The following is a 27,869-nucleotide window of genomic DNA, read 5'->3' as shown; positions in this document are numbered from 1 at the left end:
TGGAAAAATGTCTTTGTTTGTTTATTTGTTTGTTTTGTGGCCGTCATATTCATCGCGAATCCTCTTAATCCGCAGGTGCACGAGTTGGAGAAGGCTAAACGTGCGATGGAGCAGCAAATGGAGGAGATGAAGACTCAGCTGGAAGAGCTGGAGGACGAGCTGCAGGCCACGGAGGACGCCAAGCTGCGCCTGGAGGTCAACATGCAGGCCATGAAAGCCCAGTACGAGAGAGACCTGGCGGGACGTGACGAGATGGGCGAGGAGAAGAAGAGGGCTCTGGTCAAACAGGTAACCTACATGGATGAAACGAGGCCTCGCAGGATTTAAAGAAACGGACAGAATTCAATCAAAAATGTGGGGAAATGTTGTAAAAATTTATGGGAAATGGATGTCTGTTCAGGTGCGGGAGATGGAGATGGAGCTGGAGGATGAAAGGAAGCAGCGCTCCGCAGCCGTGGCCGCACGCAAGAAGCTGGAGCTGGACCTGAAGGAGCTGGAGGCAGGAATCGACATGGCCAACAAGAACCGCGACGAGGCCCTGAAGCAGCTGAAGAAACTCCAAGTGAGTTCAGCGCACGAATATGTTCACATCAGTTCGGTGGCACGATCCCAGTTTGCTCAGTTTATCCATTTTTTTTTCCCCCCGTCCTCAGGCCCAGATGAAGGACCTCATCCGGGAGCTCGAGGACACTCGCATGTCCAGAGAGGAGATCCTCGCCCAGAGCAAGGAGACCGAGAAGAAGCTGAAGGGAATGGAGGCCGACATGATCCAGATGCAGGAGGTCGGGGAGCTCACCTTTTGTTCTTTTTAGCTTTTTATTCTCATCCCCTGCTTCTGTTTAACTCCGTCTCTTCCGTGTGCAGGAGCTGGCAGCTGCAGAGAGAGTGAAGAGACAGGCTCAGCTGGAGAGAGACGAGCTGCAGGATGAGATCAATAACCAGGCCGCCAAGAAGTAAGACCGACGAGCTGTTAGGTGTGAGCTTCGTGCATTGAAGACTTCGTGTGCTAATATCTGAACTCCTTTCCCTGATTCACAGCGCTCAGGTTGCTGAGGAGAGGAGACGACTGGAGGCTCGTATCGCTCAGCTGGAGGAGGAGCTGGAGGAGGAGCAGTGCAACAGCGAGCTCATCAACGACAGGCTGAAGAAGTCAATGCTGCAGGTTTGTTTGTTTGCTCATCGGCCCGTGTGCTTTCTGGTTGTAGACTCTAAAATGAGTAAGAAACGTATTTGATTTTCAAGTTAAAATGATCAAAAATAATAATCGGAACAAAAGAAAGATTTCTTTTCTTCATTTTGTGTTTAAAAATAAGAATTGTGTCCAGTTTCTGGTTTTATTTCTGGTTTTAAACACCAAACAAAAGAACTGTACAAACCCTAATCTAATTCATTGATTACCTTTTTGTTTTTCTTTTTTCCAGACCGACCAGATGAACGTGGAGCTGGCCGCCGAGCGCAGCACCTGCCAGCGCGTCGAAGGCGCTCGTGCCCAGATGGAGCGTCAGAACAAGGAGCTGAAACTGAAGCTGCAGGAGCTCGAGGGAACCGTCAAGTCCAAGTACAAGGCCAACATGGCCGCCCTGGAGGCGAAGATCGCTCAGCTGGAGGAACAGCTGGACATGGAGACCAGGTAACGGAACAAAAGCAGCCTGGTTTCGCTCACCAAGGCGCCGTTTTTATTTCGTTCTGTCTTGTAAACGTCACGTTTGTGTCCCAGGGAGAGACAGGGCGCCACCAAACTCGTGAGACGCACCGAGAAGAAACTGAAGGAAGTCATCCTGCAGATGGACGACGAGAGGCGCAACACGGAGCAGTACAAGGACCAGGTCAGTGGTTTCCCTTCTCCTTCGCAGCTCAGCTGTTGACACGGCAACTAAATCAGAGTTTGTTGCTGTGGAGCATCAAAATCTACTGGAAACATAACAGAGCAACACGTGGTTTATTTCAGGTGGACAAGCTGAACTCTCGCATGAAGCAGCTGAAGCGTCAGCTGGAGGAGGCTGAGGAGGAGGCTCAGAGAGCCAACGCCAACCGAAGGAAACTGCAGAGAGAGCTGGAGGACGCCACGGAGTCGGCAGACGCCATGAACCGTGAAGTCAACACCCTTAAGAACAAACTCAGGTGAGGGTTGCCTCTCATTATTACGCAGTTTCATACACAGATAAATAAAGCAGTTGTACAGTGTAGTAACTTTTTTATTTTTTCGATCGTAGGCGTGGTGACCTCCCCTTCACCGTGCGCCGCACTGTTCCCCGCGCCTCCGGCATCGAGAGCGACGAGGAGAGCGAGCCCAAGAGCGAGACCCCCGAGCCCAAGGCTGAATGAACAGCGACTCCTTAGAGCTGCATCAGAAATAGACCCAAGAAAAAAAAAAAAACATTCAGGCACACATTACTCACATTACTGTAACTATGAACAGAGGGAAGAAAAAGAAAAAAAACGTATCCAGACTAGAGACAGGGACTCATTCCTCCATTAGTCCTGAGACAATCTATGCATTTAGAACATGTAAACCAGTTTTAACTCGGACAATCGTCGCGCTGACAAAAAACACACACTCACACGTTATATTATGGGCCAAAATTTTTCTTTTGCTTCATTTTTCATTCTCTGGGAAAAAATATTTTTGTAAGGAAGCATTCCACTTATATTAGTCCTGATTTAGGATCTATTTTTCTAATTGAAGAAAAGGAAAATAAAGAAAGAAGTATACATAAATGAAGGCAGATTACTGGAAGGGGACCAAAGTAATATCTCAATCTATAGAGTTGTATTTTATGCAGACGTTTTTATAATGGTTAAGAATGGAAGTGCTTTATTATGCTCGCGCTCTCGGCTCAAAGGTTTATACGCTGAAATGTACTCTATCAGTTTAGCTGCAATTAGCACTCGTGACTATGCTTTTGGGCTTTTTTTTTGTTACATTTCATGAGGAAACTTAAAAATTTGAGGCAGATTTCAAGTAACGATCAGAGACTCATTGGCATGCTGAAGGCATTGTGATTGTGACTGTGCGGAAATTTCTTAATTTTGCACTGAAAAGAAGAAGGAAAACAAAAAAAAAGACTTTAGCCTCGAACGATGTAAACCACTGTTTTTGTGTGTTTTCATTGAAACGGTTAAGGAGAAGTTTCTAAAGCTCATTTAGGAAGTGCCAACACACACTAAGGGCCTTAAATGCAGCTGGGAAGGGGCTTTGTTTTCTGGACATGCATTGATTTGTTGTTTTTTTTTTTTATGTTTATCATGATCAGTGTTTCGGTTAATGTTCAGGGTCGAATTCAGGGGGTGGTGGGGTAGTTCTTATACTCACAGCACACACTGTATTCTCAGGGCACAGCTTTGTTGAGACAGGAGGTTGTAAAGTACTAAAAAGGCAGATTCAGGAAGCGGTGACGTTACTTTTAATGTGCGCTAAACTCTTGATTGGCCTTTTATAGTGAACCCACGAGAGCGGGTTCGGGGAGTCGCACGCGAGTAGATGCGAGTAGATGCGAGCTGTGCCCGGGGTCGGCTTTTGGCTCACACTGCTGGAAAGTGAGAGGAACGTGTTGTTACTTAACAGCTCACGATTTAAAGGGTCGCATTTTTCGATAAACTAAAGGATAAAAAAATAAATAAAAAAAATCTCAAATATTTTGTCTGTCTGCACCTCTGGAACAGAAATCATGTTGTGTAATGTTAATGCAATTAAAGATGCTTTCTAAACTGCTACCTCTGTGTCCTCGTCTTTTCGTGCATTTCGTGTTCGTTGGCATGGGGACGAGTGTTGTCGCTTTTCACCAGGAGAGGGCAGGCGAGGTTTCTATAAGTGGAAAGCAAAGGCAAATCAGGTCAGAACCGGTTTCACCATATGTTCTGGTAAACAAGGATGGAGGCATTTGGGTGAGAAAGCTGCTTTTTAGTTTGTCTTCCACCACGATTTTAAAAAACTGGAATTAAAACACTACAAAATAGAAATAAGTTAGAAAATATTTTTTTCTGTTGCATTTCTTTTTCAGTACTTTTATTTCATGCTATTATCTTTCAATCTTCTCTATAAAATCTAAACATTTTCCAAAGTAGGGTAAACATTGCATTAATAATACAATAACTGTTGATTGGGACAGTTAATAAAACTGAACCAAGTTTTTACTAATTTCATTAATGTTTGTAGATGACACAATGATTGTGGGTGCATTTTGTTTACATTAACTAAATTTATTTTTTTACAGCATTTATTACAAGTTATTTTCTATACAGAATAAAATTACACCTTTTACCTTTATGCATTGTGTATGTGTATATATATATATATATATATATGTAATAAATTATATTTTTTGAAAAAATGTAATAAAATATTTTATATAAAATCATAAATATTGATTTAAATATAGGATATATTACAAAAAGGATATTATGTATGTATCTTTATATAAAATACATTGTAATATAAGTTTTAGAACACTTTATTTCTTTCTTTTGTTATTGAAATGTATTAATTTTTTAATGTCTCTTACTCTGAAATTAAAGCATAGACCAAATAAACAACTGAAGTTACAAATAAATAAATAAAACATGGAAGCAATATATAACCCAAAATATATTCTAAACTTTCAACTCGTCAAAGTAACTTTGGCTGATTTACTGTGTGAACACACTTGTGACTTTCCCTCTTTCTAAACTGGAAATCAAAGACAGTTCGTCCCAGTTTTGTTCCAGAAATTAGGGTTAAGGTTAGAGCTGGGGGGGAAACGTGTGACACCTGTAGGACGCTGTCCTTTCACTCTTCTGTCCAGTTCATCACAAACCACCTCCATGGGGTTAAAGTCTAGAGACTGGGGACACGGGCCACTCCACGTTTTCAAGCTTTCCATCTTGTTTTCATCCTGAGGTGGTTCTGGTTTAGCTTGGACTAAAGTTCTGGGTCATTATCTTGTTGTAGGATGAAGCCATGAGCAACTATACCAGAGAATACTTTTTTTAAAAAAATATAGAGAGATAGTTAATTTCATTCCATTTATTGAAGAATATTTCTGACAAATAATTTTGTCTTCATTAGTCCACATTGCAGCGTTTCAGATGTTTCAGAGTTCGTCTTTTTGTTAAAAACATCAGTTTATCCGCTTCACCTGTCACGTTCTCCTACAGCCAACCAGGGTGCACGTGTGTAATATGCGTGAAACGTCAGACCGGCGGCCAGCCAATCAGAGGCCTTCTTTTTTGGGGGTGTGGTTTCGACCGGCTTACGTCGACTCAAGCAGGAAGTGGCCGGTCTGAGTTTCAATGGGAGGTCTTTTTATTTTATAGCAAGACTTTCACAGCCTGTTACAGGAGGTGATAAAGTATTTTGTTGCTGGTTCTCGACGGAGACAAAGCTGGAAGTAAATAATTTAAGGTTCGTCTTCGCTTTTTAATTTTCTGAAACAGGAACATTTACTTATTTGAAAACGATAGCAGTAGCACAAAATTCATAATTCTGGTAAAAAAAGTTGTATTTAAAAAAATAAATAAATGACATTTATATTGTTATCGTCTTATGTAGTAAGAACATGAATCCACGCTTACAGCATTAGTCTCTCACGTGTTGCACAATAATTCCTTTGGTGAGTTAATGAGTAGCTGCGTGTTGTGTGTCTGGTGGTCACTAATGGGAAGCGCAGCGTTGGTCATCTGGTTTGTCTATTTAGAGATCTGCGTTTACCTTCCCTGGCTCAGACTGCAGGACTGCACGCATGCATCGTCCTCCTCCTCCAAAAGGCCAGTTTGTGACTTTTTTTTTTTAATCCTGTTTTAGATTGAGCAGCAGCATTCAAAAGGGAGAGGATCAACCTACATTTTTGTGTCTTGGATAAAACATATTCATCGTCCTGAAGAATTATGGAACTGTCACTGGTGAGTTTGGCAGCGGGAACACGTATTTACACGTTTATTTACTTTGTAGTAGTTACTGGAGATGACCTCCATAAGTATCTCGTCAGGACGTCCCTTAAAATGCTCAATGATTTTCCTGGCAGCCGGATAATTAAGATCAAATTCTTTTGTTATGCAGCTGTTAACTTTTTTTTTTTTTTTTTAAGAGATTGTGAAAACGTAATTTTCTTCTTTGCTTGCATCAAAGTTTTATGCCTCATGTTTCATATAAAAAAGAAAATAGGACAAGTAAAACATTTATTTGTACACTCCCCTCTTTGGAGGCCAGTGTCACCTTCCTATGGACAAAATTACTATTTAACAATGCGTTCAGTAAAAAAATATGTACAGCATTAAAAAAAAATAAGCCTAAATAATCTGCATATGTTGTCGTAGTGCAAATAAAGCTTCAGTAAAATCTATAAAATGCACGTTTTTATGCTAAATCAAACTGCCGTGGAGGATTTTATTGCAGATATTTCTGTGGTGCTACATCTGGTTTGTACATGTGCATTATAAGTGAAACTCATCCCCATCCCTCAGGCTCACCCGGCAATCAAAGCCTTCATGTGCGGCTCCCTGAGCGGGACCTGCTCCACGCTGCTGTTCCAGCCCCTCGACCTGGTCAAGACCCGTCTGCAGACGCTGCAGAGCGGCGTGCAGCCGGGGTAATTACCCTCTCGGACCCGCATGCCTCAAATCAATTTATTGAAACCGTTTGTTGTTTGACTGATTACAACTGCTTTATCTGGATGTTTGCCCGTCGTTCCAGGTCGGGCAGAGTGGGCATGGTGTCCATGCTCCTCAGCGTGGTGCGGACTGAGAAGCTGCTGGGCCTCTGGAAGGGGGTTTCACCGGTTAGAACGTCTTACTGACACTTACACTTCTCACGGCATCATTTTTCTCAGACGTCCACTTTGTTTGTGCCTGAGCCATTTAATCATCTATTTTTTTCTCATCTGTGTGCTCCCCCAGTCCTTCGCCCGGACCATCCCAGGAGTCGGCATCTACTTCAGCACCTACAACACTCTGAAGCAGCACTACTTCCCGGAGGGCAGCCCCGGAGCCGTGGAGGCCGTGCTGCTGGGAGGTGGAGCTCGGACGGTGGCGGGCGTCATAATGCTGCCGGTCACTGTCATCAAGACGCGCTTTGAAGTAAGCAGCCGATACTGTGTGAGCACACGTGCCAGTTCATTAGGTACACTAGTAAAAGAAGGGAATGCATTCTAATATTACAGAGACACATGTTCCTATTACTTCAGTAACCCAGTTTTAGTTAAACAAAGTGAACGTTATAACAGTAATAAAGAAGGATTTAGTGCAGGGCTGTTGCATTAGATCGTGTTCACTAGTGTACCTAATGAACTGGCAAGGTTGTAGTGAATGTGGCCTCTCTTCTCTGGTGTTTAAGTGTTGGAGACTTTGCATTTTATTTTTAAAACATAGAGATACATAATTCAGAACAGATTTTCCTTCTTGTTTTAAGAAGAATTGAAGAAAAAAAATGCAAATGCTCTGTTTAAATGAGCCCTTTTACTTCAGTGTGTTGTTTGTCATTGTGATCTCTGTGCGTGCATTGACCTAAACTCCGCGTCCTCTCTGTGTTAGTGCGGCAGGTACAGTTACGGGAGTGTAGCCGGAGCTCTGCGCAGTGTCTGCCGGACCGAAGGCCCTGCTGCTCTGTTCTCCGGTCTGATGGCCACCCTGCTCAGAGACGTCCCCTTCTCCGGGATCTACGTCATGTTCTACACTCAGACCAAAGCCTCGTTGCCCAAAGGTAAACACAGACCCAGATGGACAAACACAGGGATGTCCCCATCAAGTTTTAATGCTCCACTGTACTAATACTTATCTTTCAGTATTGAGTATTTCCTGTCCTGAGTCCCGGTCCAATCTTAAATCAACAAAATTTCCTCTCCTTGTGTTGAATGGAGTTGCTAGTATTAACTAACGATATCTTACTACCACCGCCTCTCCAAATACCCACATTACATAATTTACAGATTGCTTTCTGGCTGAATTTATTGTCCAGAGTAAAGTTCTTTCATGCAGCGCACATGTTTAGTCACATGATTCTGTTATTCCATCTTCTCCTCCGGGGTTTTTTTGGCAGCTTTCACAGTAGCCAGTTTCCATGGAAACGCACAGAGATACAGAGATGTGCTCCTGGGCCTAAAATAAACAACTACAAAGGGTCTTGACTTCCGATCATTTTAGAATTGCCTGGGTCGGCCCCTTAGAGCGACCGCCCAGTGATGGCGCCGTCTTCATGACGACCGTTTAAATCGCAGGTCTTCGACCGGGGGTCCACGACAGGGGGTCCACGAACTTTAGTGGTCTGCGGAGGTACTGCAGGGGGGGCGGGGTCACAAAATCTTTGGTTGATCAGACATTTTTTTTATATATTTTTTTTAATTTTCCCCCACAAATTTGCCACGTTTGTTGCCCACAATTTCTTACACAAATACACATTAACAAGACAATCCAACATATTTTAGTAGGTGTTTTATGTTTAAAGTTAAAACTGTCAAGAAAATAATTTTATATATATATATATATATATATATATATATATATAATTGACAGATAAGGAAAATAATTGACAGATTGACAGTTAAAATTAACTTTAAACTAAATGTTTTGTCATTAGTGTCATATAGTCAGTTTGTAACATGCAGCGTTGTGATTGGCACAGTAGTGATAGGGGGCGTGGCCTATTATGTACAGGAGGCTTAGATTGAAATTTAAAAAATAGCATTTGAACCTGTGTATTATTCGAATAACTTACTATTGAAGGCAGATAATAATGTATATTTATAAATGGCACTAATTCAATATAGAACACATGTAGTATGTAGGGGGTCCCTACTTAATCTCTCCATCAGTTTTGGGGTCCTTGGCCTGAAAAACATTGAAAACCTCTGATTTAAGTGTTCGTTCTCTCTTTCTTGCAGAGATCAGCTCTTCTCCTTCGGCCCCGGTGGCTAACTTCAGCTGTGGGCTCCTGGCCGGCGTTCTGGCCTCCCTGATCACTCAACCTGCCGACGTGGTCAAAACACATGTTCAAGTGAATCCACAGCTGAGGACGGCCGAGGCCATCAGATACATCTATATGGTAGCTATTTCGCTCAGTTCTCCCCGGGGCAAACGTGTTTTATTATCGTTCTATTTTTATCTGCGCTGCAGGATAAACTGTTAATGATTATATCTGATGTCTCCTTTTCTAAAGGAACACGGAGTCCAGGGCTTCTTCAGAGGGGCAGTTCCTCGCTCCCTGCGGAGGACCATGATGGCCGCCATGGCGTGGACCGTGTACGAGCAGATGATGGCGCACATCGGACTCAAGTCCTGAAAGGGAGCGCGGCGAGAACCTTGTGAAAGAAAGAAAGAAGAAGAAGTAAAGTCGGAGTGACGAGTGTTAGAGGTTCACGGGAAGGAACCTGTAACGTGTAGAGGAGCTCATAAGAGCGTCGAAGGAGAATCGGGAAGCTTGATGAGATGAATGTCTGCTGTATAAAAACGGTTTTCCTTGGCTGGAGGTTCAGGAAACAGACTTTTAACCTTTGAAGACTTTTCTCACAATTTGTGAAAGTTTTAGGGACGTGTATGAAGACATTTGTCCCAGATTACAGCTTCTGTCGAGATCTTTAACCCCGGCTATAATTTGAAGCTCTCTGTGCCTTTAAAAAGCATTTTGTTTTTTAATGTTTTTTTCCATTTTTGCTTGTAAAAGAGGTCGTGATGCTGCCACCTCCATGCTTCACAGTGAGGATGGCCCCCGACAAACGTAGCGTCTAGTCTTCCCAACATGTTTTTGGGTGAACTCAAGTCGAGGTTACGTTTCTCTTTGAATGGTGAAGAACCCGTCCAACAGCTGGTGAAGACTTTAACTCTTTCCTAGTTGTCCTAGGTGCCTTGGTGTCCTCCATCACCACCTGAATTTAACTGAACTCCAGGTTATGTTCAGTGAACATTTCTTTTCTCCATCCTCTGACTTGGGATTGGTGCTCAAATGTCTTCAAGGTGTATTTGTAGACAGAAACGCTTATTAACCAGTGACTGGACCTTAAAGACAACAAGATGTCTTTAAACTAGAGCCATGAGAGACACTCAGAATATCTCCATTTCAATAACGGTCAGACAACTGCCCCCCGAGTGTCCCGTTGTTTGTCTTCTGATTGACTACCAACCAGACGGCTCCTGAGATTTCTCAACTCTAGTTTCTGCTCATGTTTGTTCCTCGCTATTTCTGCTCTATTATTACCGGTTTTCAGCATTTTTGCATGGGAATGGACCCAGTTTTGCTATAGTTTGTCTCACACAGAGTCAGTGACTTATGAAGTCGGGGCTTGACGTTGAGCAGCAGCTCTGTGATCCGTCGTGAGAAGACCAACAATTAGCTGGACCCCTGTTTAATAATTAGGTCACGGACATTAACGGGGTGAATATTTATGTTATTAACTGACATTACTTTGTAGAAATGTGTTTTCACTTTGGTGTTTGCGAGATTAAATTGACCATCCGCCTTTTCAGCCGTGTATGTAACAGAGTTTTATTTATTCTGATTATTAGTGCCTCACGTGTGATGTAAATATTTTGGTATTTAATGTGTCTTAAACCCTTATTAACACATTTCACCTCTTTACAGAAGAAAATAAAAATGCATCTGACATATTCTTGGTTCTTATTTCAAGTGCAACCTGAGAGTAAATGATTCAGCGTTCTCATTATGCGCGAGGGCTGACCTCTGAAACGTTGCAGCAATTTTTTCATGACATGGTACATATCTGGTGTCATGGTGGGCAGGGGTCACTGTGACATAACAGACACCTATGTTGAGCTAAACTTGATTTTTATCTTATGTCTGTGGAGCTCAAGGAATAAATAACACATACTTTACGAATTCAACAAGAATATACACGTATTCTTTTAAAAATAAAAGTGTTTCAGTTGTTCCTTTCCCTCTCATTAATTAGTAAATAATAATAATAATTAACAACGGGGTAAAAGAAGCACTTCCAAGACTTTTCAAAGATCTGTTGCTCAGCACATTACAAGGCTCTGCGAGGACACGGCGGCCAAAGACTTATCACAGAGATAAGTAACACAGGGGGGGGAGTGGTGCAGTGACATCAAAAGGGAAATGAGAACAAGGAGTGGTAGCGTGAGACATGCGTCAATTCAAGATTAAGTGGATTTAGAAAGATTTGGAATAAATATACTGGATTTGCAGATCACTGAATTCATAAACTTCTTTATTATGTTGAAAATGTATGCAACGCAGGCCTCATCAGTAACATGTAGATCACAGTTCATTACAAAAACAGGACACACAACCGTCCTGCACTTATCTTCAGGAAGGTTACGGTGTTCAGCATCGTTATGACAACCCCATTTTAACAGAAACACTGTCATATAGTTAAATCACCACTTTCCTGACACAGTTTTTGACTGTCATGAAGGAGGGTTTGGTATTTCTATATTAGAACGCATATGCTTTCACAAGTTTTGACAAATTCCTATTCTGTGCTTTACTATTCCATTTACTACAGTGTCACATCTAAGCTTATTTTATTTGAACCACTTATGAGCTCCATCACATGATTAAATCAATACCTTTGTTTTCTTTCCTGGAAAATAATTCAATAAGTTTTGTTTCCAGCCGATGGATTTGTAACATCCATCGCCTCTCGCGTCCATGACATTAATCCTAACTGCACGGCCGGTTAACCTACATGTGTCTGCTCAGTCTTCATGCACAGCTGTCCTGCAACCATACCTGCACCATAAAATACACAATTTCTGCAATTTGAGATAATTTCTGAACATATTGTGTCACTGTGTACATATTATGACCCCCTTTTGCCTGGAACTCTTTATCTCTAGCAAATATACTTGCAACACAGGTCAGTCTTTAACCGAGAAGTCAACGTCTCAGCATTGTCTTAATATGGTCTTTCCATCAGCCATTGTCTTAATATGGGATATCCCGGCGAACCGACCTCCAGTTACCTCTCCACAAACAGCACACGGCGAAAGCGCCCCACCGAGTGGCCACAATCCGGAAGTGCAATCTTTCAACCATTGCTTTCGACTCACGTAATTTGGACCAATCACAAGCCCGGAAACGCTCTATAAATACTACGTCATTTCCTGCTAGCGTCCTCTTTTCACCGTGTGGTCTGACTTCCATACGGCGTTGTTTCGTGGTGAGTTTAAACGGTTATTTTTCCCGTTTCAAAGCATGAAATCAGACAAAATACCCAAACTGAATGATGTATCAGTAATTGTTCTCACACTAGAGCAGCACAAGTCCGAACTCTTGAGCGTTAATTCGTGTATTTTTAAGGGTTTAGCGCTTGCTAACGCGCGCAGCTAACTGGCTAGCCGCGAACACGCGTTTCTGTCGCTGTGTTCCGCTAACGTCAAGTCTAAAATACCCATTAATAGTCGCCAGTTACGCGAATAAAAGCAGTTAAGAAACAAGAACTGGGTCTGTCGGTGTATAATAACGCTATACCGTAAACCACTGCTTTTTTGTCCACATTAAAAGCTATATTGGCCCTTTTAGCTTCTAGCATTTAAGGTAACGTGCCTTTTTTTTACGATTGAATGGGTCAACGAAGAATTTTTGTGACCGATTATTATATTATACTATTATATACAGTTTTGTAAACGGTGATCACCCAGTTTAAGTGTCTGTGTCTTAAATCTGACTGTGCATGGACAGTAAATGAATTCCTTGATATTTTAACGAGTTTCAAAACCTCAAATGTACTTTTTATGAGTTTGGCAAAATGCATGCACTCCATGTTTGTGATAGTTTACCCCACATAAAGCGAAAAGAATGCCTTTATTCCAGAGAAAACCAAACGGATTAAGGGTTTAGATTATTTTATATTATCTATCTATGAAAGGTTTACTTTACCCTTAATCTGATTGGGCCACTGTTCTGATAACGTGCTCAAAAGTCGTGTTTATAATAAAACAAATGCTGGTGTCTGAGTATAAATTGTAAGTACTTTGGTGAAAACAAGCCCACAATTGATTGATGTCCATTTCATCCATCTTTCCCCAGCTCTCCCACTAAACTCGTAACGCAGGGAAAGCGGTCACGATGTCCGGAGGTCTGGATGTCCTTCAAATGAAGGAGGAGGATGTGTTGAAGTTCCTGGCTGCAGGAACCCATCTGGGAGGAACCAACCTGGACTTCCAGATGGATCACTACGTCTACAAAAGGAAAAGTGACGGTGAGTGGTGCATTGGTGTCGGCATCCAGAAAAAACAGAATAACATCCCAGGACTCTCTTTTAAACCGTGGTTCTCCCCTCTGCAGGTGTGTACATCATAAACCTGAAGAAGACCTGGGAAAAGCTTCTGCTTGCAGCCAGGGCTATTGTTGCCATTGAAAACCCAGCCGATGTGTGCGTCATCTCTTCCAGGAACACTGGACAGGTAGAGAACTGGTAAAACTAGTGATAGGTTTAAGTTTATGCACACTATTAAAGCCGGGCACCGACGTCGGTGTTCAGGTGTCGGAAGTGTGCGAGAGTAAGCCGGCCGGGTTTTCGCTAACACCATGAGGACGACTGTCCCATGACTGGGGTTTGATAGTGACCTGAGCCACACTTTAAAATGTACCATAAAGTTAAATCCTATGATCATAGCTAAGATCTTGAGTTTAACTTAAAAACTCTGCCCATTTCAGAGAGCAGTGCTGAAGTTCGCCTCCGCCACCGGCGCCACCACCTTCCACGGCCGCTTCACCCCCGGTACATTCACCAATCAGATCCAGGCTGCTTTCAGAGAGCCCCGCCTCCTGATTGTGACTGACCCTCGCGCCGACCATCAGCCACTGACTGAGGCTTCCTACGTCAACATCCCCACCATCGCTCTGTGCAACACCGACTCCCCACTCAGATACGTGGACATCGCCATCCCCTGCAACAACAAGGTGAGACGGGTCAAACTTTAATAAACATCCTGCACACCGTTAGAGCCCGGCGCTATCTTGTCTGTGTAGTGCGGGGTGTAGGACGTGTGCTAAATAAAGATGCCAGGTCTTTAACTCATTTTCCCTAACCCACATGAGGGTCTATTGGTTAAGGTCTTGCCACAAAACTCCTAAAAACATGCAATACTTATGACATAAGACATAAGGGATCATAATACAGACTTAATAAATGTTTATCTGTTTCAGGGTCACCACTCTGTGGGTCTGATGTGGTGGATGCTGGCCAGGGAGGTTCTCAGGATGAGGGGAACCATCTCCAGGGAGCACCCATGGGAGGTCATGCCTGATCTGTACTTCTACAGGGACCCTGAAGAGGTAAGCAGTGTGCGCTGAAGTTTACGTATAGACAAGTTGAACGTCCTGCTTCATTTTTTGTGCCTAATTTTTGCAGATTGAGAAGGAGGAACAGGCTGCAGCTGAGAAGGCTGGAGTTAAGGAGGAGTTCCAGGGAGAATGGAGCGCTCCTGCAGCTGAGTTTGCTCAGCCCGAGGTGGCCGATTGGTCCGAGGGTGTTGCAGTTCCATCTGTGCCCATTCAGCAGTTCCCTGCAGGTGAGATCGGTTTGTCTGTTTGCTCCGACTCATTTCTGTGAACTTCTGCAATATCTTGTGACATGTTTAATAACTGTAAACTTCTTTTCTTTCAGCTGCCCCAGCTGTCAAAACAGGTGAAGTATTCTGAGTTTATATGATCACACTTCCATGTGTATAGTTTTTCCATGTGTGTAGTGTTTATAACGGTAATTTTTTTTCTCTCTCTGCAGAGGATTGGAGCACTCAGCCTGCTACAGAGGACTGGTCCTCCGCCCCCACTGCTCAGGCTTCCGACTGGGGTGGTGCCACCGCAGACTGGTCTTAAGTCATTGACTATGGCAACAATAAAAGTGTTTTTTACACTTTGACTCTGTGGTTCTGTTCATTTGATATTTATGAATGGTTGTCTGCTGTAAGGAAATGGAAAGTAATAAAGCTGGTGGACCTGAAATAGACTTCTATGCTCTAATGAACCTTTGTGGGGAAACCAGTGTATGTGGTTGTCTAGAAAAAGCAAATCACTGAAATTTCATAACCAGAGTGTTGTCGCAGACTAAATACACACCCCTACTGCATGTCAACATGTTATAATCATGTTATCACTAAATATACAGACCTAATTCACACTAGAGAATAAAAGTTCATTGTAGTTCTCACAAAGCCCTAGTAGTTTATACAACTATGAAAGATAGGAAATGCATTGTGAACTGGAAGCAGATGATTCACTGTGGTGACACCTGAAGGGAACAGCTTAAAGTAAGGAAGAATAAATCAATCGTATTAATTGCATAAGTCATATTTGAACATGAAAAATTTTTAGTAAGCACATTGACATTTTTATTGTAATGGTAAAAAAAAATTGAAATTTAGGCAATTTATGAGACAATATGTAATGTGCTGTTCATATACACATTTTCAGGATTAACTATATGCTGCTAAAACAACATGGCACATATATGAAGACTGTATAATTTTATAATTAAAAATAAATATTATTTTAATAGACATTTAAAAATGGCAAATTTCCGTTTTAATTGTATTACTTTGTCTTTATGAATGACAATGAACATTTTTATCTATTTCTAATTTGCATTTTATTGAGTAAAATCATAAATTCCTACCGTCGGAGAACGCAGCAGATGCGTTCACGGACATCCCGCCATCTCCTCCATGTTGGCGCGTGTCGGTCAAGTGGGCGTGTTCCTGCGCTCCCATTGGTCGAACGCGGCTCCCTCTCTTCCCCGACTTCCGGTTTCTTTTCACGTCGCGCACGCCCAGGCAGCCTCTGAATAATGATAATAATGATCAAGATGGCTACTTCTGAACCCTCTTTGCGGTAGCTAACCACCAGTTTCATGGAAGCACTCAAAACTGCGATTTTCTACAGTTTAAGTCCCTCGTAGGCGACGGGGCCCGTGCAGGGGATAATACTTTATGGATTGAAACGGCCGAAGCGGAGATAAAAGTGATTGTGTTGCCTGCAGCACTCATCCTGAGGAAGCTAAGTAGCTACCTAGCTGTAGTTGTCGACCATCTCCTGGTTAGATTTCCAGGCAGCGGCGGCGGCTCGCAAGAAGTGTGGCGGCTTCCCTTGTTTTGTTCGCCCCGGTCGTCGGACGGAAAAGCGTGAAAAATGGCAGAGCCGAGGAAAGTGCCCTTCGTCACCATCTCATCCTTCAACACCCCCACCGCCGCCTCCTCGTCCTCCACCACCGCCGCCACCACCAGCACCTCGTCGCCGGACTCCGGCAAGAAGCGGCGCCGCGAAGATGAGGCCGTCGTCGATATCACTTTTGGGAAAGATGGAGGTGGAGGTGCGGCGGCGGCGGCGGCGGGGGCGGTCGGGTCAGGCGGCGGAGGTGTAGGTGGAGGTGGTGGTGGGTTGTTTGGGAACACGACGAAGGGAAGCGACGCGGAGTCCGCGGAGAGGAAAGCCACCGTCCGTCTCACCCTCCCTCTGGCCGAGCCCAATGAGCGGGGGTCCTCCGAGTTCAACTACGGGGAACTGGTCAACAACTCCAGCGTCTCACAGGTTAGAGGAAGACAAGCATGGTGGAGACACGGGGCCTGTTCACTTCACACAAAAACCTGTTATTACTAGTTAGAAACTAATATTAATTACCACTTTTACGCTTATTATTACCTTAGAGTTATAATGAAACCAAAAAAATCTCATTAAATGTGTGTGTAAAGCAGAAGTTGAACTATCCTAAATTAACCTTTGGCCAAAACATTAGGTACACTAGTGGGAACAGGTGCATTATAAAATGACCTGCATTAAATTATATTTATATATGTAAATTAACATTAAATAAAACTACTAGAAAGGTGTAAATTCATTCACAGTTAAACTTGAATTAAGATAAAAGTGTTTCTGTTATTTATCTTACCTCACTGATTAAATAAATGTAATAATATATTTAGTATATATGGTAGTTTTGAGTTGTAGCGACACCTGTTCCTGTTCCACCTGTTAACAAACTGAAAACGTAGATAAGTCGACTTCTTTTCTCGGTAATTTTAAACAAAACGCTTAAAGCCACAACCTTCACAAAGTGTCAGTGTGGTTGTGATCGAGCTTCCTGGAAAGTTTCCCCACCCAATTAACATGTTTAATTTTTGTGAACTTTATTTGAGTGTCTGTCTCTTCCAAACGTTATGATTCACCTCTAAATTATCCTGCTCCATTTGATTTAATTTAAAATGAAAATCATTTAATTTCAGGTGAAGCCGCCCGTTTCCGCTGCACCCAAAGGACTCGCTCCTCCGCTCGACCCCAGCGACCCCTTCGCTGACGACGACAAGGAGCGGCGGGAGGTGGAGGCGATAGCCAGGAAATTTGAGAGCAAATATGTGAGTGAATAGTCCGAAATCCCTTGTTTATGTTGGGATCGTCAATGGATTGCATGTTTTTTACAAAAAAATACATTTTAAGATTATTAAAAAGCAAAAAACAAATATTCTGGCTTTATGCAAACATGTTTTATTATTCTTGCAACAGTGAAAAATGTTGTCCAGGATATTATCCAGAAATAATTCGCTATGATCGTGATCCAAAAAAATAAAAAAATGCAAACTATCCAGCTTGGTTGGTCTTGATCGAGGGGAATGATCGGTATTTGAGACTCGGCAAATTCCAGTGGAAATTTACTTCACGACAACAATAAATGCAAATAATTTCAGTCTTGACGAGGTCTTTACTGCTCAGTGAGATTTGTTTCTGCCACACACGTCACCTCATGTATTTATGGACGACGTTCAGAGCTTTGCTGCGACAGATGCTCTTGAAACGTGTCCAGATAAGTTGGTTTACTTTTATTCAAAATGCTCCGTGGTGCTATTGGCATGCTGTTTTTTTTTTTTTTTTTTTTTCTTATCTTCTAATCCTTCTGTTTGCTCGCCGCTTTCAGGGTGGTGCCCCAAAGAAGAAGAAAAAGGACCGGATGCAGGACCTCATCGACATCGGCTACGGCTACGACGAGACCGACCCTTTCATAGACAATTCAGAGGCCGTGAGTTTTACTCCGATTTGTTTTTACCTGCACGTGTTGCACATGCAGTGGAAATAGTCACAGTGGGGTAAAAATGAGAATTTAAATGGCACAGATTCTTTGTATACTAATAGAAAACCCATTTGCACGAATATCTACACCACAAGTTAAATATTTGGACACTTTCTTATTTGATTGAATGAGCGGATGTGCCAAAACTTTTGACTGTTACTTTTGATATTATTGTGTATTAAAACAGCCAATTTCATCATGATGTTGTTGTAGTAATAGAAGAAAATCTAATTCTTCCGACCTTTCAGTACGATGAGCTGGTGCCGGCTTCTCTCACCACGAAACACGGAGGCTTCTACATCAACACAGGAACTCTGCAGTTCAGAGCAGCGTCCGACTCCGAGGGAGAAAACGCAGACGACAACCATTTCAAGGTTTGTCAAGCACATGTGATCGGATCCACATACACTCACCCGTCAAAACTTAAAGGAGTTTTCAGGTCATTTCTGACAGTAGGTGAATTTGTTCAATCACTTTTAAGCCCCTCTACACATCTTCTCCTGTTTCTATGTGAACACGTCAAATTAAAGCTGAGAATCTCGACTTTAACCCTTATTAATTCATTGTGTTAGGAGTTACAGCTAATATAACAACCCAGATACTGATCGCGTTAAACTAACAACGCTGTTTTTGGTTGATTTTTTGTAGAAGATGAAGGACGGAGAAGAACGGGTGATTAAAAAACGCAGGAAAAAGCAAGACGGCGGAATTCTGGAGGAGAAGAAACCCAGAAAGAACAAAGTACCAAAGCCTGGGTGAGGTTTGATGTTTGCCTCGTTTTTCCAGGAGGCTAAATTCACATGAGTTTGCCGTCTCTGCGTTCACCGTGGATTCATTAAACCTCTTCTCTCCCGGCAGCGTTTCCGCCCTGAACGTTCACCGGCCGGAGAAGAAGAAGAGGAAGAAGCTGATGAAGGACTCGATCCACCTCGCCAACATGCTGCGCCGCTTCACCAGGGAGAAGGAGGAGATGCGCAAGAAGAACGTAGGGTCGGCCGTGCTGCCGCGGCCCAACGCCAAAGCGCCCAACGCCAGCAGCGCGCTCCTCAACGCCCACACCAAGGTCACGGGCGCCGGCGCCGACTGCAACATGGCCGACCTGTCCGCCGACCCGTCCGTCATGTCGCTGCTCGGCTCGACCAACAACGACGTGCTGCAGGACATGATGGGCGACCTGGACTTCGGGATGCTGGACTCTCCCCAGCCGGGCAGCCCGGCGCAGGGGGAGAACGGCTCCTTCGGGATGGGGCATAAAGCGGGAGGCGTGAGGGTGTCGCAGGGCGGCGTGATGGCTCCTCCTCCTCCTCTTCCCAGCGGACTCCCCGGCCCGCTCGCGAAGCGCATCGAAGACCTGAGAGCGGTACGACGTCCGGCATTCGCCGCTTTAAGAGGGACGGTGTCTTGAAACGTGAACGCTAACGGGTGTTGTCTGTGTTTCTTCAGGCGTCTCGTCTGTTCGATGAAGAGGGCAGGAAGAAGTTCTTCACACTGGACATGAACAACATCCTACTCGAGTTAGTAGCATTTAGATTTTGTTTGTTGTTTAAATGAATAAATAAATAACAGGATAAGATTGAAACGCTCGTAACAAACGTCGTCTTCTCGTGTGTCAGCATCGAGCTGCAGGTCCAGGAACAGTCCTCAGAGGTGCGTTCAGCCGTCTACTCTCACCTGGAGGCCTTCGTTCCCTGCAATAAAGAAGCTCTGCTCAAACGCCTTAAGAAGCTCAGCCTCAACATACAGGTACGTGGCCCCTGCACCGCAGATTGAAGTCTGAGATTTGTGGTTCTCTGTAAAAACTTTTCTACTTCCTGCTTCACTTTCAACAACAGCGACTGAGTAGACGAGTTACGAAAAACTCCAAACCTCTTCAGTTAAACTTTCCTCGGCGTGGTCCATATTTATTGATCCAAAACAGTCGACACTAAAGCAGAAACACGCCACTATGAAGCCGACCAATCACAGCTCTTGTAGGGACATGCATGTCAGGGTTTATAAACAGCACGTGTTAGCTTTTTGTGCAAGAAATTGCAAAAAAAAAACATAACTAGCTTCAGGTTTAATAAAAAAAAGTCACATTCATCTGAGAGAAACATAACCAGCTAATGTTCTGTGTGATTTAAACTTCCTTGACTGAGCCAGGGCAGAAAAACGTGGTCGGTTTTGTGTGAATACTTATCAGTCCGGTCCTTATTGAGCTGTCAAATGTGTCAAACGTCCGTCGCTTCTCGTTGGAAAGTGACGTGTCTGTCATTTGCGGCACATGCACTGTGGAGTTTGCATATTCACCGGATCTGGATCTGGATCTGGATTTAGATCTGACCCACAGGACGTTAGCTGAATAGCTCTGGTCTATAACTTCCCAGCTAATTTTAGCGTTTCTTATTCTTGAGGACGACCACAGACTGATAGCGTTCATAGAGTCGTACCTCTGTTATCTTCTCCCTCACATGTGGACTAATCTCTTTCTGGTTTCTTGCGAAACTAGAAAATGACCCATTTTTCAAACAACAATCTGAGTTGACGTAACATATTCATGATCAAAGTTATTATTGTTTTAAATCTAGCACAAATGTTTTAGGCACAAATTATGTTTGTTTGGAGGTTTATTTTCTCCCATATGTGTAAGAGCCACTGTTTTTTATTGTCCTGTATTCACCGCGTGTTGTGTGTCTCTCTCCGCCGCCTTCAGGACGACCGCCTTCGAACGCCGCTGCTGAAGCTGAAGCTGGCCGTGTGCAGCGTGATGCCGGAGCAGATCGCCCGCTACAATATGGACTGCATCGCTAAAGTGGCAAAGTGAGCGGCTCCTCCGGCGCTCTTATTTTGAAGGAGGGGCGGCTGTTTGGATGTATGACATTTATTTATTGTTTTTTTATTTCTGTGCTCGCAGGCAGCAGTCCGAGGAGGGAGAGAAGAACGGGTCCGAGGACGATGATGAGGAGAAGCCAGGGAAGAGAGTGATGGGTCCCAGGAAGAAGTTCATCTGGGACGACAAACTCAGGTCGATAGGAGGCGAATTTCTCTTTGAAACGGTTTGAAATGGGGACTCAAGGACACATTTTAATTATTTAGATTTGTTGCGTTGCCTTCCAGGTTGTTGTTGTGTAACTTGGTGCGTGTGAAGCTGGGCTGCTACGAGCTGGAAGGGAAGAACACGCTGTCTCTGGAAGACTACCTCAAAGCCTTCATGGAGACCGAGGTCAAACCTCTGTGGCCGAAGGGCTGGATGCAGGCCAGGTGTGTGTGTGTGTGTGGACGTCAACCGACTTCAGGTCACTTTACCGTTTTAACGTCACACTTCTGATGTTTCCCTTTGTTTCTTGTCGACAGGATGCTCTTCAAGGAGAGCATCATGGTGCACGGTCACCTCACAGGCTACACGTGAGTCATTATTTCAAATTTCTCTTCATAACTTGTAGCTTGTGTCGCTTCTTACAGCTTTATTTTGTCTTTTTTTTCTCCTTTAGGGCAAAGAAAAAGATGGTTTCTACTCCCAAGGCCAAGCCAAAGGTTAGACGTTTTTTACGAATCCAGCCCTGCTTGAAAATAAACCATGAAAACCATTAAAATAAATTCTAAACAGTCTTTTACAGGTGAGTTATTAAATGTTTGGTGTAATTGTCTGTGTCCTCAGGAGTCTGTGTGGGTTCAGCGGGCCGCGCCTCAAGCGACCGTCGCCCCCTCCCCCTCAGGTGCTCAGGTCGCCAAGCGACCGCCTCCGACGCCGGCCGAGCCCATATGTCTCGACTCCCTGGACGAGGCCCCCTCCCTGGACTCCATCTCCCAGGCGCTGGCCATCCTCGGCAACGCGGCCAAGGGCCTGGCCCAGGGGGACAGCCCCCCGTCCCCGGACGCGTCCAAGACCGGCGCCAACACCTCAGGCCTCCACAGCTCGCCGCTCATCCAGCAGCAGCAGCAGCAGCAGAAGAAGAACTCCGTCAGCACTCCCGGCTCCGGCACACCTCACTACATCTCTACCTCTTCGTCCTCCTCCACCCCTCTGTGCCGGCCGCTGTCCATCACGTCCTCCGCCGCGTCCTCGGTGAGGGTGGACGGGATGGGGGTCGTGAAGGGCGCGGCGCACAGACTCTCCGTTCTGAACGCTCAGAGACCTTTGGGCGTGGGCGTGGCCAAAGCCAACATGCCTGCCTCGGCGCCGGCGCCCAAGCCGCGTCCGCCGCCCACCGCGTCCCCGCTGGTGCCCCCGGGGTCGAAGACGGGGGTGTCCGCCCCCACGTCGGTCCTCCTCAAAGGCAGCAATAATAACAAAGCGGGCGGCAGTGACACTCTCATCCTCACGTCTCCCCAGTCGCGGGCGCTCACCCTCTCGTCGTCGCCCTCCCTCATGGCTCCCAAAACCTTCCAGGCGCCTCGACTCCCCCAGACCCCGCAGAGCAAAGCCTCCCCCTCCCTCTCCCAGACGCTCCCCGGCGTCCAACCACGTCCCCAGTCCAACTTCATCACCCCCATGCACGCCACCCTCACCAAGTCCGCCCACAGCAGCATCCCCCCCATCGTCAAACTCACCCCCCGCACCCCGAACCCCGTCGTCACCGCCGCCACCTCGGCCTCGCCCTCCATCTCCCTGACTCCCAGGTCTCAGGCAAACCCCACCCTGCATAAGTACCCCCCCAACAGCCCAGCGGTGTACCGCCTGCCATTCTCAGGGGCCCAGGGAGGAGCAACCAAGCCGGGGCAAGGCAGCTACGCTCCTCCGGGCGGCCAGAAGACGCCCAGCAACAGCACCACCAACACCAGCCTTATTAACTCCTCATCCATAAGCAAGCATTCAGGATCCAGTGCCTCCCCCACGGTGGCCTCTGTCGCCCCGGGACAGCGTCAGAGGCCCGGGGGCGGGACACCTCAGGGGGCGAAGCCGGTCGCGTCTGTCCCGTCGTCGTCGTCGTCGGTCTCGTCTCAGCTGCCGCAGGTTTGTTAAACGGCGCCAAATGAATCGTCTGTGGATTTGATTCTGTTTAAAAATCGATTTATGTTTTGTGTTCAATGGCGCCCTCTTGTGGTATTCACAATTTTTTTTTTTTTTTTTTTTTAATATGAGGTCTGATCTGTCATAAGTTTAAAACCACCAACTAACTAGCTTTACCGGGAAATTTCAAATAACATTAAAAAATAATCAGAACACACCCAGCATGCTACATATAAGCTATATATAATAGATAAGGGGTTTTCAGTGGTATTCACCGGTCATAATGTTATGGCTGATCTGTACATATTCTAGTTGTGTATCATTTTGTAATAACTCGAAAACGAATGTTAACAACCCCAGTGTCCTCCGTCTTTCGTCACGTCTCCGTCAGCCTCTGGAGCTGTTGCCTAGCAGCGGTTTTCTCCGGCGCTCAACGACGAGTTTGTTTTGTTTACACGTCCGTCTGACCGCCTGTTCTCTGCTCAGGTCTCCACGGCGGGGGGCGGCGGCGGCGGCGGAGGCGGCCTGCTCGGCTCGGCCCCCTCCCTCCCGCTGGGCTTCGGGATGCTGGGGGGCCTGGTGCCCGTGTCCCTGCCCTTCCAGTTCCCCCAGCTGCTGAACCTGCCCTCGCTGGGCACGGGAGGCTCCAGCTCGACGGCCGGCGGCTCCGCAGCCAGTAGCAACGCCTCGTTCTCCACCCTGACGCAGAGTGAGTGACGCACACTTCACGTTACGCTCGTTAACCGGTGCAAATCAGCTTCGTTTGATTAATTAATATCGGGCAGATTGTGTGCGTGTGTGTTCCCCTGTTGTAGGCTTTGTTTTATGTCGTTAGAGCATCATGTTTTATCACCATATCCTGTGTCTGAATGTAAGCTTGATGTAATTATTCCATTATGCTTAATTTCCCAAATTTCTCCCTTCTTTACCAATTGGTTACTTCTCCAACTTTTCCCTCATCTTGGCCTCATGTCTCTGTCTCTACCTCCTCTCCGTGTGGCCGTCGCTACCTCTGCCTCCTTCACTCCCGTCTCCCGCCCTCATTCTTCTCCTCACATTTGTTTTTTTTCCCCCTCCCCCCCCTCGTCTCTTGTCGCCCTGTCCTGTCTCCTCAGATCTGTATAAGAGTCTCCAGTCAGGGTCTCAGGTTGCTCTGCCTCCTCACTTGCAGCTCGCTTTCTCAGGTAAAATCTGACCCTCCCTCCACCTCAAAGCCTGCTCCACATCTCCTGCCTCTCTCTCTCTCCGTCTCCAAGTGTCCCGTGTTTTCCGTCTCGGGGTTGTCCCTTATTTTTGTTTTCCCCCGTCCTCTGCTCGTCTGTTGGTGGCAGCATGCCTTTTTATTTTTATTTTATTTTCCTTGTGTGGTTATTTTCGTCTCTTGCGAAGCTTTCGCTGACGCTCCAGTTCTCTGTGCAGATGTCAGTCAAAGCCAAGGAGGAGACGCAAAGAGGAAGACGCTATGATGATTCTGACGCCCCGCGATGAGACGTCGGGACGGCGTTTGTGTGACAGAGGGACAGACCGGGCTACAACTTTATCAGCTTTTTTTAAAAAAAACAATTTGATAACTTTTAAATACTTCATAGAACTGTTAAATCAAAAATGGCAAATACAGATCATCAATGTTTACAACATAGACCGATATCACTGTGGACGGGGAGGAGGAATGAATGGGATTTATAGGCGAGTGTGTGTGTGTTTGTGTGAATGAGCGCTTGGTTTGCCGGACTGTGTGCCTTTTGTACGTCTCCCTCTCTGATGCATGGTCAGTGTGTCGACTCGGTGCTGTTTATAATCATAATGTAATTATTACTGATGCCTGTATGAAAATGTAAACTGCAAATTGTTCAATTTGAGCTTCTTATTTGTTTTTTTTTTTTGGTTTGTTTTTTAAATGAGAGCTGTACACATTTTCATTGTACTTGAATTTGTTTCTGTATAGAACTCAAGTCGACTTTTAATTAAAACCTTTCCCTAAAATGGAGAAATTGTTTATTTACAAGTCACCTCCTGGATGTTTCCCCCTTTTTTTTTTGATTTTTTATTTAAATATTTGACATGGTGATGTCAATTAATTGAAAACGAGTGATTGCAAAGTCTCAGGCGGTTTTAGTATTAAACCATCTGTTGTCTGGGAGGTTCATCACTGCTTAGTCAGTGTTTTTATCTACGAATAACTCCACAAAGATAAAAAGGTAACTGAAAAGTATAAATCTAGAGGACGACACAAACGTACCCTGAAGTTAAATCCAGGTGGTGAAAGATTTATCGCTACGGCTTTACCAGCCGAGTCTCTACATACAAAAATAAATGTTTGAAGCACGGTGGTGGCAGCATCACACTGTGGAGATGCTTCTCTGCAGCACGTCCTGCACAATTTGTACAGGTCTACTTTAAAAAAGAATAAATAATGTAGGGAAATCCTGGAGATCTGAATCAGATCAAGAGAACCGTGCAAACTTTGAGGAGTGAAGTATTCGAACACGTATTTTACAGCCTATTTTAACTATGTAACATTTTTTGGTCAAAAACCCCCAAACTACACAGATTACGACTTCATTAATAAAAGAAAAAAAGAAGGCAACATCCGGTACAGTAAATACTTTTGACAGTCACTGATCATTACGTTTAAATGAAATTTTAACATAAACCAGACGTGACAAATTTAAAGATACTTAATCAATGCCAAGTTTATGAAACACCTTTTCAAACCATATCATATAACCAACAAATAACAAGGCAAGGACAATACAAAGGGCAAAATAAGACAAAAAAAAAAGCAGTTTCTGAAAGAATTAAAAGTGAAGTGGCAGTTTGAGAGAGTCAGGATCTGCTGTAGCTTCTCTCTCTTTTTTTTTTCCCCCTTGAAAGTTCTGGAGCCTACTTGACCAGAGGCCTGGTTTTATCGTCGTCGCCACACTGGTGGGCTTTGTACTTTTTCACCTCAGCCATGTACTTTGACCAAGCATCGCTCTTGCCTGGCTCTGCCTGCAAAGGGAAGATAGAGTTCAAGAGTGCAGCCTTCGACTCAAACGGGTGCGATCGATTCGGTCTTTCACCACTCACCTCTGAGTCCTGTTTCTGCTTCTTCGCAACAATGCCGGTCTTTAGGAACACCCCGCCTCTGCGCTTCCCCACCTGGGTTAGGGGATAGAAGACTGAAACCGTTACAGGAGCCCTTGCAGGTGGACTGCCAATGAAGGAGACTACACCAGAGCAGAAGGTCTACACTTAGACTCCTGTCGCACCACCAGCGAAACCATCATCAAGAGAGGAGCATCCCTAGTCTTTACTGCACTACTTGGTTTTTGTTACACAATTGCAATGCAAGGACAACACATTCACTGGCTCAAGTGCGAAATACTGGCAATTAAAAAAAGGTAATAAGAGCCAGATCTCTGCTTCATTTTTTGGACTACAGCTATCTCATCTTACAACTGCCAAACCCCTTACAAAGCTCGTCACTGGAGGGGCCTTCTTTTCCACTGATGACTGTCCTTGCTCGGTGGCTCTCGCGCCTCCACCTGTTTGCTGCAGCAGCTCTTTTTTCCTCTTCTCCTCCTCCATCTTCTTCTTGAACATCTCCATGAAGCTGCCGTCGTTGGCGAACACGTTGGCGCCGGGCTGCGGGGCTTGGCTCGCCGCCTCGACCGGGCTGCTCGAGGGGGACGCGGGGCTGCCGCAGCTGGACTCACCGCTGCTAGAACTACTACCACCACCACCGCCAGTCTGAGACTTGTGTGCGCGCTTTGTATCCATGTTTCCTGGCGTAATGTTCAAATAAGCTCAGTCCAAAGGCGCAACGCGAGAATATGTCAGTTTATTATTTTTTTTTAAATGGCTTTGTTGTGGAAAGGATAAACAACTGACAACACTGACTCCAGGACGAGTCTGACTTCACCTGCGGTAAAGTCTAAAAGTCTCCACAGTCCCGGTTATCACCAAAAAAAATAAGGCGAAGTAAAATATACAAAACAAAACGCTTTACGGGGTCCGACTTTTAACGCATTACCTTTACAACGACAAAAACAAAAGCAGGCGCTGCCTCTCCTGCTAACGTGGCTAATGCTAAGGTGCTAAAACCCGCTTTGCCGAGGCCTTATCGGACAAAACTTAAGACTTCTACCTCCGCTTCCTGTGAGGCACGATTCGAGATAAGAAAAAATAAACTCGCTGCGCTCGACGCAATTCAAATAGCGGCACCACAAAACGGGAGGATTGTGGATTTCACCGAGGCTTATCGCTAGCTGTGGACATCCTCTCAGCTTCGGTCGGCCATGTTGGCTTTCTTCTGATGACGTCACGTCTGCGTGCGGCGCCCGCTGTGCCGGAAGTGAAACTGATTTTAATAAAAAATAAAACGGAAATTACGACGATTACAAAACTAAAAAAAAAATGAAACGTATTTTACTTCAGTCAAATAGAACAATGAAATACAATCATTAACAGCACTAAAATATGTGTATATTATATAATTTATAGTTGAGCTATATTTCAACCTGTTATCCCGGTAATGGACACAAAACCTCAACATGTTAAAGTTTCTTCAAGAGGATTCATCCCAGTTGCTTCTTCTACAAACTACATCCTCCGAAAAATGCTAATACCGCTTATTTACCACCATTTTGACACTATTTCAACATAAATGTAACATTATAAGAGTCAGGTTAGGATGTACTTGTTTTCACTTGCGTACCTAATGTTTTGTCATATTACTGTGGGATGAATAAATTCTTTAAGTGCAGATTCTCTGCTTTAATTTGAGGGTGTTCACATAAAAACGGGAGGAAAGGGTTTACGATCATTTATATACACAGTGCGTATAGTTGTTTCATGTACCAGTAAATATTTCTTCATCAATTAAAAAGTCAAAATTGTTCAGCTGATTTCAAGTGTGTCATTATATTTGGTGAACCTGCAACGTACAACAT

At 44.6% G+C, this 27,869-nt stretch overlaps 5 protein-coding genes and 1 non-coding gene across 8 annotated transcripts in view; 5 read left to right on the top strand and 1 right to left on the bottom strand.

The window, feature by feature from the left end:
* LOC124998253 (myosin-9-like) overlaps positions 1–3,714 on the top strand; it is a 31,018-nt gene extending 27,304 nt beyond the window's left edge. For both annotated transcript variants that reach the window (XM_047572518.1, XM_047572517.1), the window contains 9 exons: positions 76–288; positions 401–562; positions 654–782; positions 865–953; positions 1,039–1,162; positions 1,422–1,630; positions 1,718–1,826; positions 1,949–2,121; positions 2,214–3,714. In XM_047572518.1, coding sequence (XP_047428474.1) covers positions 76–288; positions 401–562; positions 654–782; positions 865–953; positions 1,039–1,162; positions 1,422–1,630; positions 1,718–1,826; positions 1,949–2,121; positions 2,214–2,325 — 1,320 coding nt within the window. In that variant the 3' untranslated portion in view covers positions 2,326–3,714. The remainder of the gene's footprint in view (positions 1–75; positions 289–400; positions 563–653; positions 783–864; positions 954–1,038; positions 1,163–1,421; positions 1,631–1,717; positions 1,827–1,948; positions 2,122–2,213) is intronic.
* A 1,516-nt stretch (positions 3,715–5,230) lies between these two features.
* Positions 5,231–10,569, top strand: LOC124997977 (mitochondrial glycine transporter A-like). Its single transcript, XM_047572082.1, has 8 exons — positions 5,231–5,380; positions 5,780–5,877; positions 6,439–6,563; positions 6,668–6,752; positions 6,871–7,050; positions 7,504–7,672; positions 8,850–9,010; positions 9,125–10,569. The coding sequence occupies exons 2-8, from the start codon at positions 5,863–5,865 to the stop codon at positions 9,245–9,247; spliced, it is 858 nt and encodes a 285-aa protein (XP_047428038.1). The 5' UTR covers positions 5,231–5,380; positions 5,780–5,862; the 3' UTR covers positions 9,248–10,569.
* A 1,437-nt stretch (positions 10,570–12,006) lies between these two features.
* Positions 12,007–14,810, top strand: rpsa (ribosomal protein SA). The gene is made up of 8 exons (XM_047572080.1): positions 12,007–12,104; positions 12,974–13,145; positions 13,232–13,350; positions 13,604–13,849; positions 14,096–14,224; positions 14,301–14,460; positions 14,556–14,576; positions 14,673–14,810. Exons 2-8 carry the CDS (start codon positions 13,013–13,015, stop codon positions 14,765–14,767), a joined length of 903 nt encoding a protein of 300 aa, XP_047428036.1. The 5' UTR covers positions 12,007–12,104; positions 12,974–13,012; the 3' UTR covers positions 14,768–14,810.
* Positions 13,387–13,526, top strand: LOC124998538. Its single transcript, XR_007111078.1, has one exon. It is a non-coding gene; the product is annotated as a small nucleolar RNA SNORA62/SNORA6 family (small nucleolar RNA).
* Positions 14,811–15,734: 924 nt separating the features above from the next.
* ubn2b (ubinuclein 2b) lies at positions 15,735–24,918 on the top strand. 2 transcript variants are annotated; one of them, XM_047572917.1, is made up of 17 exons: positions 15,735–16,474; positions 17,167–17,295; positions 17,853–17,954; positions 18,254–18,379; positions 18,654–18,760; positions 18,864–19,365; positions 19,449–19,519; positions 19,619–19,748; positions 20,698–20,804; positions 20,899–21,009; positions 21,102–21,245; positions 21,339–21,389; positions 21,476–21,518; positions 21,643–22,938; positions 23,422–23,644; positions 24,051–24,119; positions 24,355–24,918. In XM_047572917.1, exons 1-17 carry the CDS (start codon positions 16,076–16,078, stop codon positions 24,399–24,401), a joined length of 3,657 nt encoding a protein of 1,218 aa, XP_047428873.1. In that variant the 5' UTR covers positions 15,735–16,075; the 3' UTR covers positions 24,402–24,918. The 2 variants fall into 2 exon arrangements, with proteins under 2 accessions (XP_047428873.1, XP_047428874.1); XM_047572918.1 differs by lacking the exon at positions 24,051–24,119.
* A 690-nt stretch (positions 24,919–25,608) lies between these two features.
* trir (telomerase RNA component interacting RNase) lies at positions 25,609–27,244 on the bottom strand. The gene is made up of 3 exons (XM_047572921.1): positions 26,392–27,244; positions 26,005–26,076; positions 25,609–25,926 (listed from the first exon to the last, which is right to left on the bottom strand). Exons 1-3 carry the CDS (start codon positions 26,695–26,697, stop codon positions 25,819–25,821), a joined length of 486 nt encoding a protein of 161 aa, XP_047428877.1. The 5' UTR covers positions 26,698–27,244; the 3' UTR covers positions 25,609–25,818.
* Between the last annotated feature and the right edge of the window lie 625 nt (positions 27,245–27,869).

The sequence above is a fragment of the Mugil cephalus genome, chromosome 20 (genome assembly GCF_022458985.1).
Source record: "Mugil cephalus isolate CIBA_MC_2020 chromosome 20, CIBA_Mcephalus_1.1, whole genome shotgun sequence".
Lineage (NCBI taxonomy): Eukaryota > Metazoa > Chordata > Actinopteri > Mugiliformes > Mugilidae > Mugil > Mugil cephalus.
Note: the sequence above shows the minus strand (reverse complement) of the source record. Positions and strands in the feature narration are given on the sequence as shown.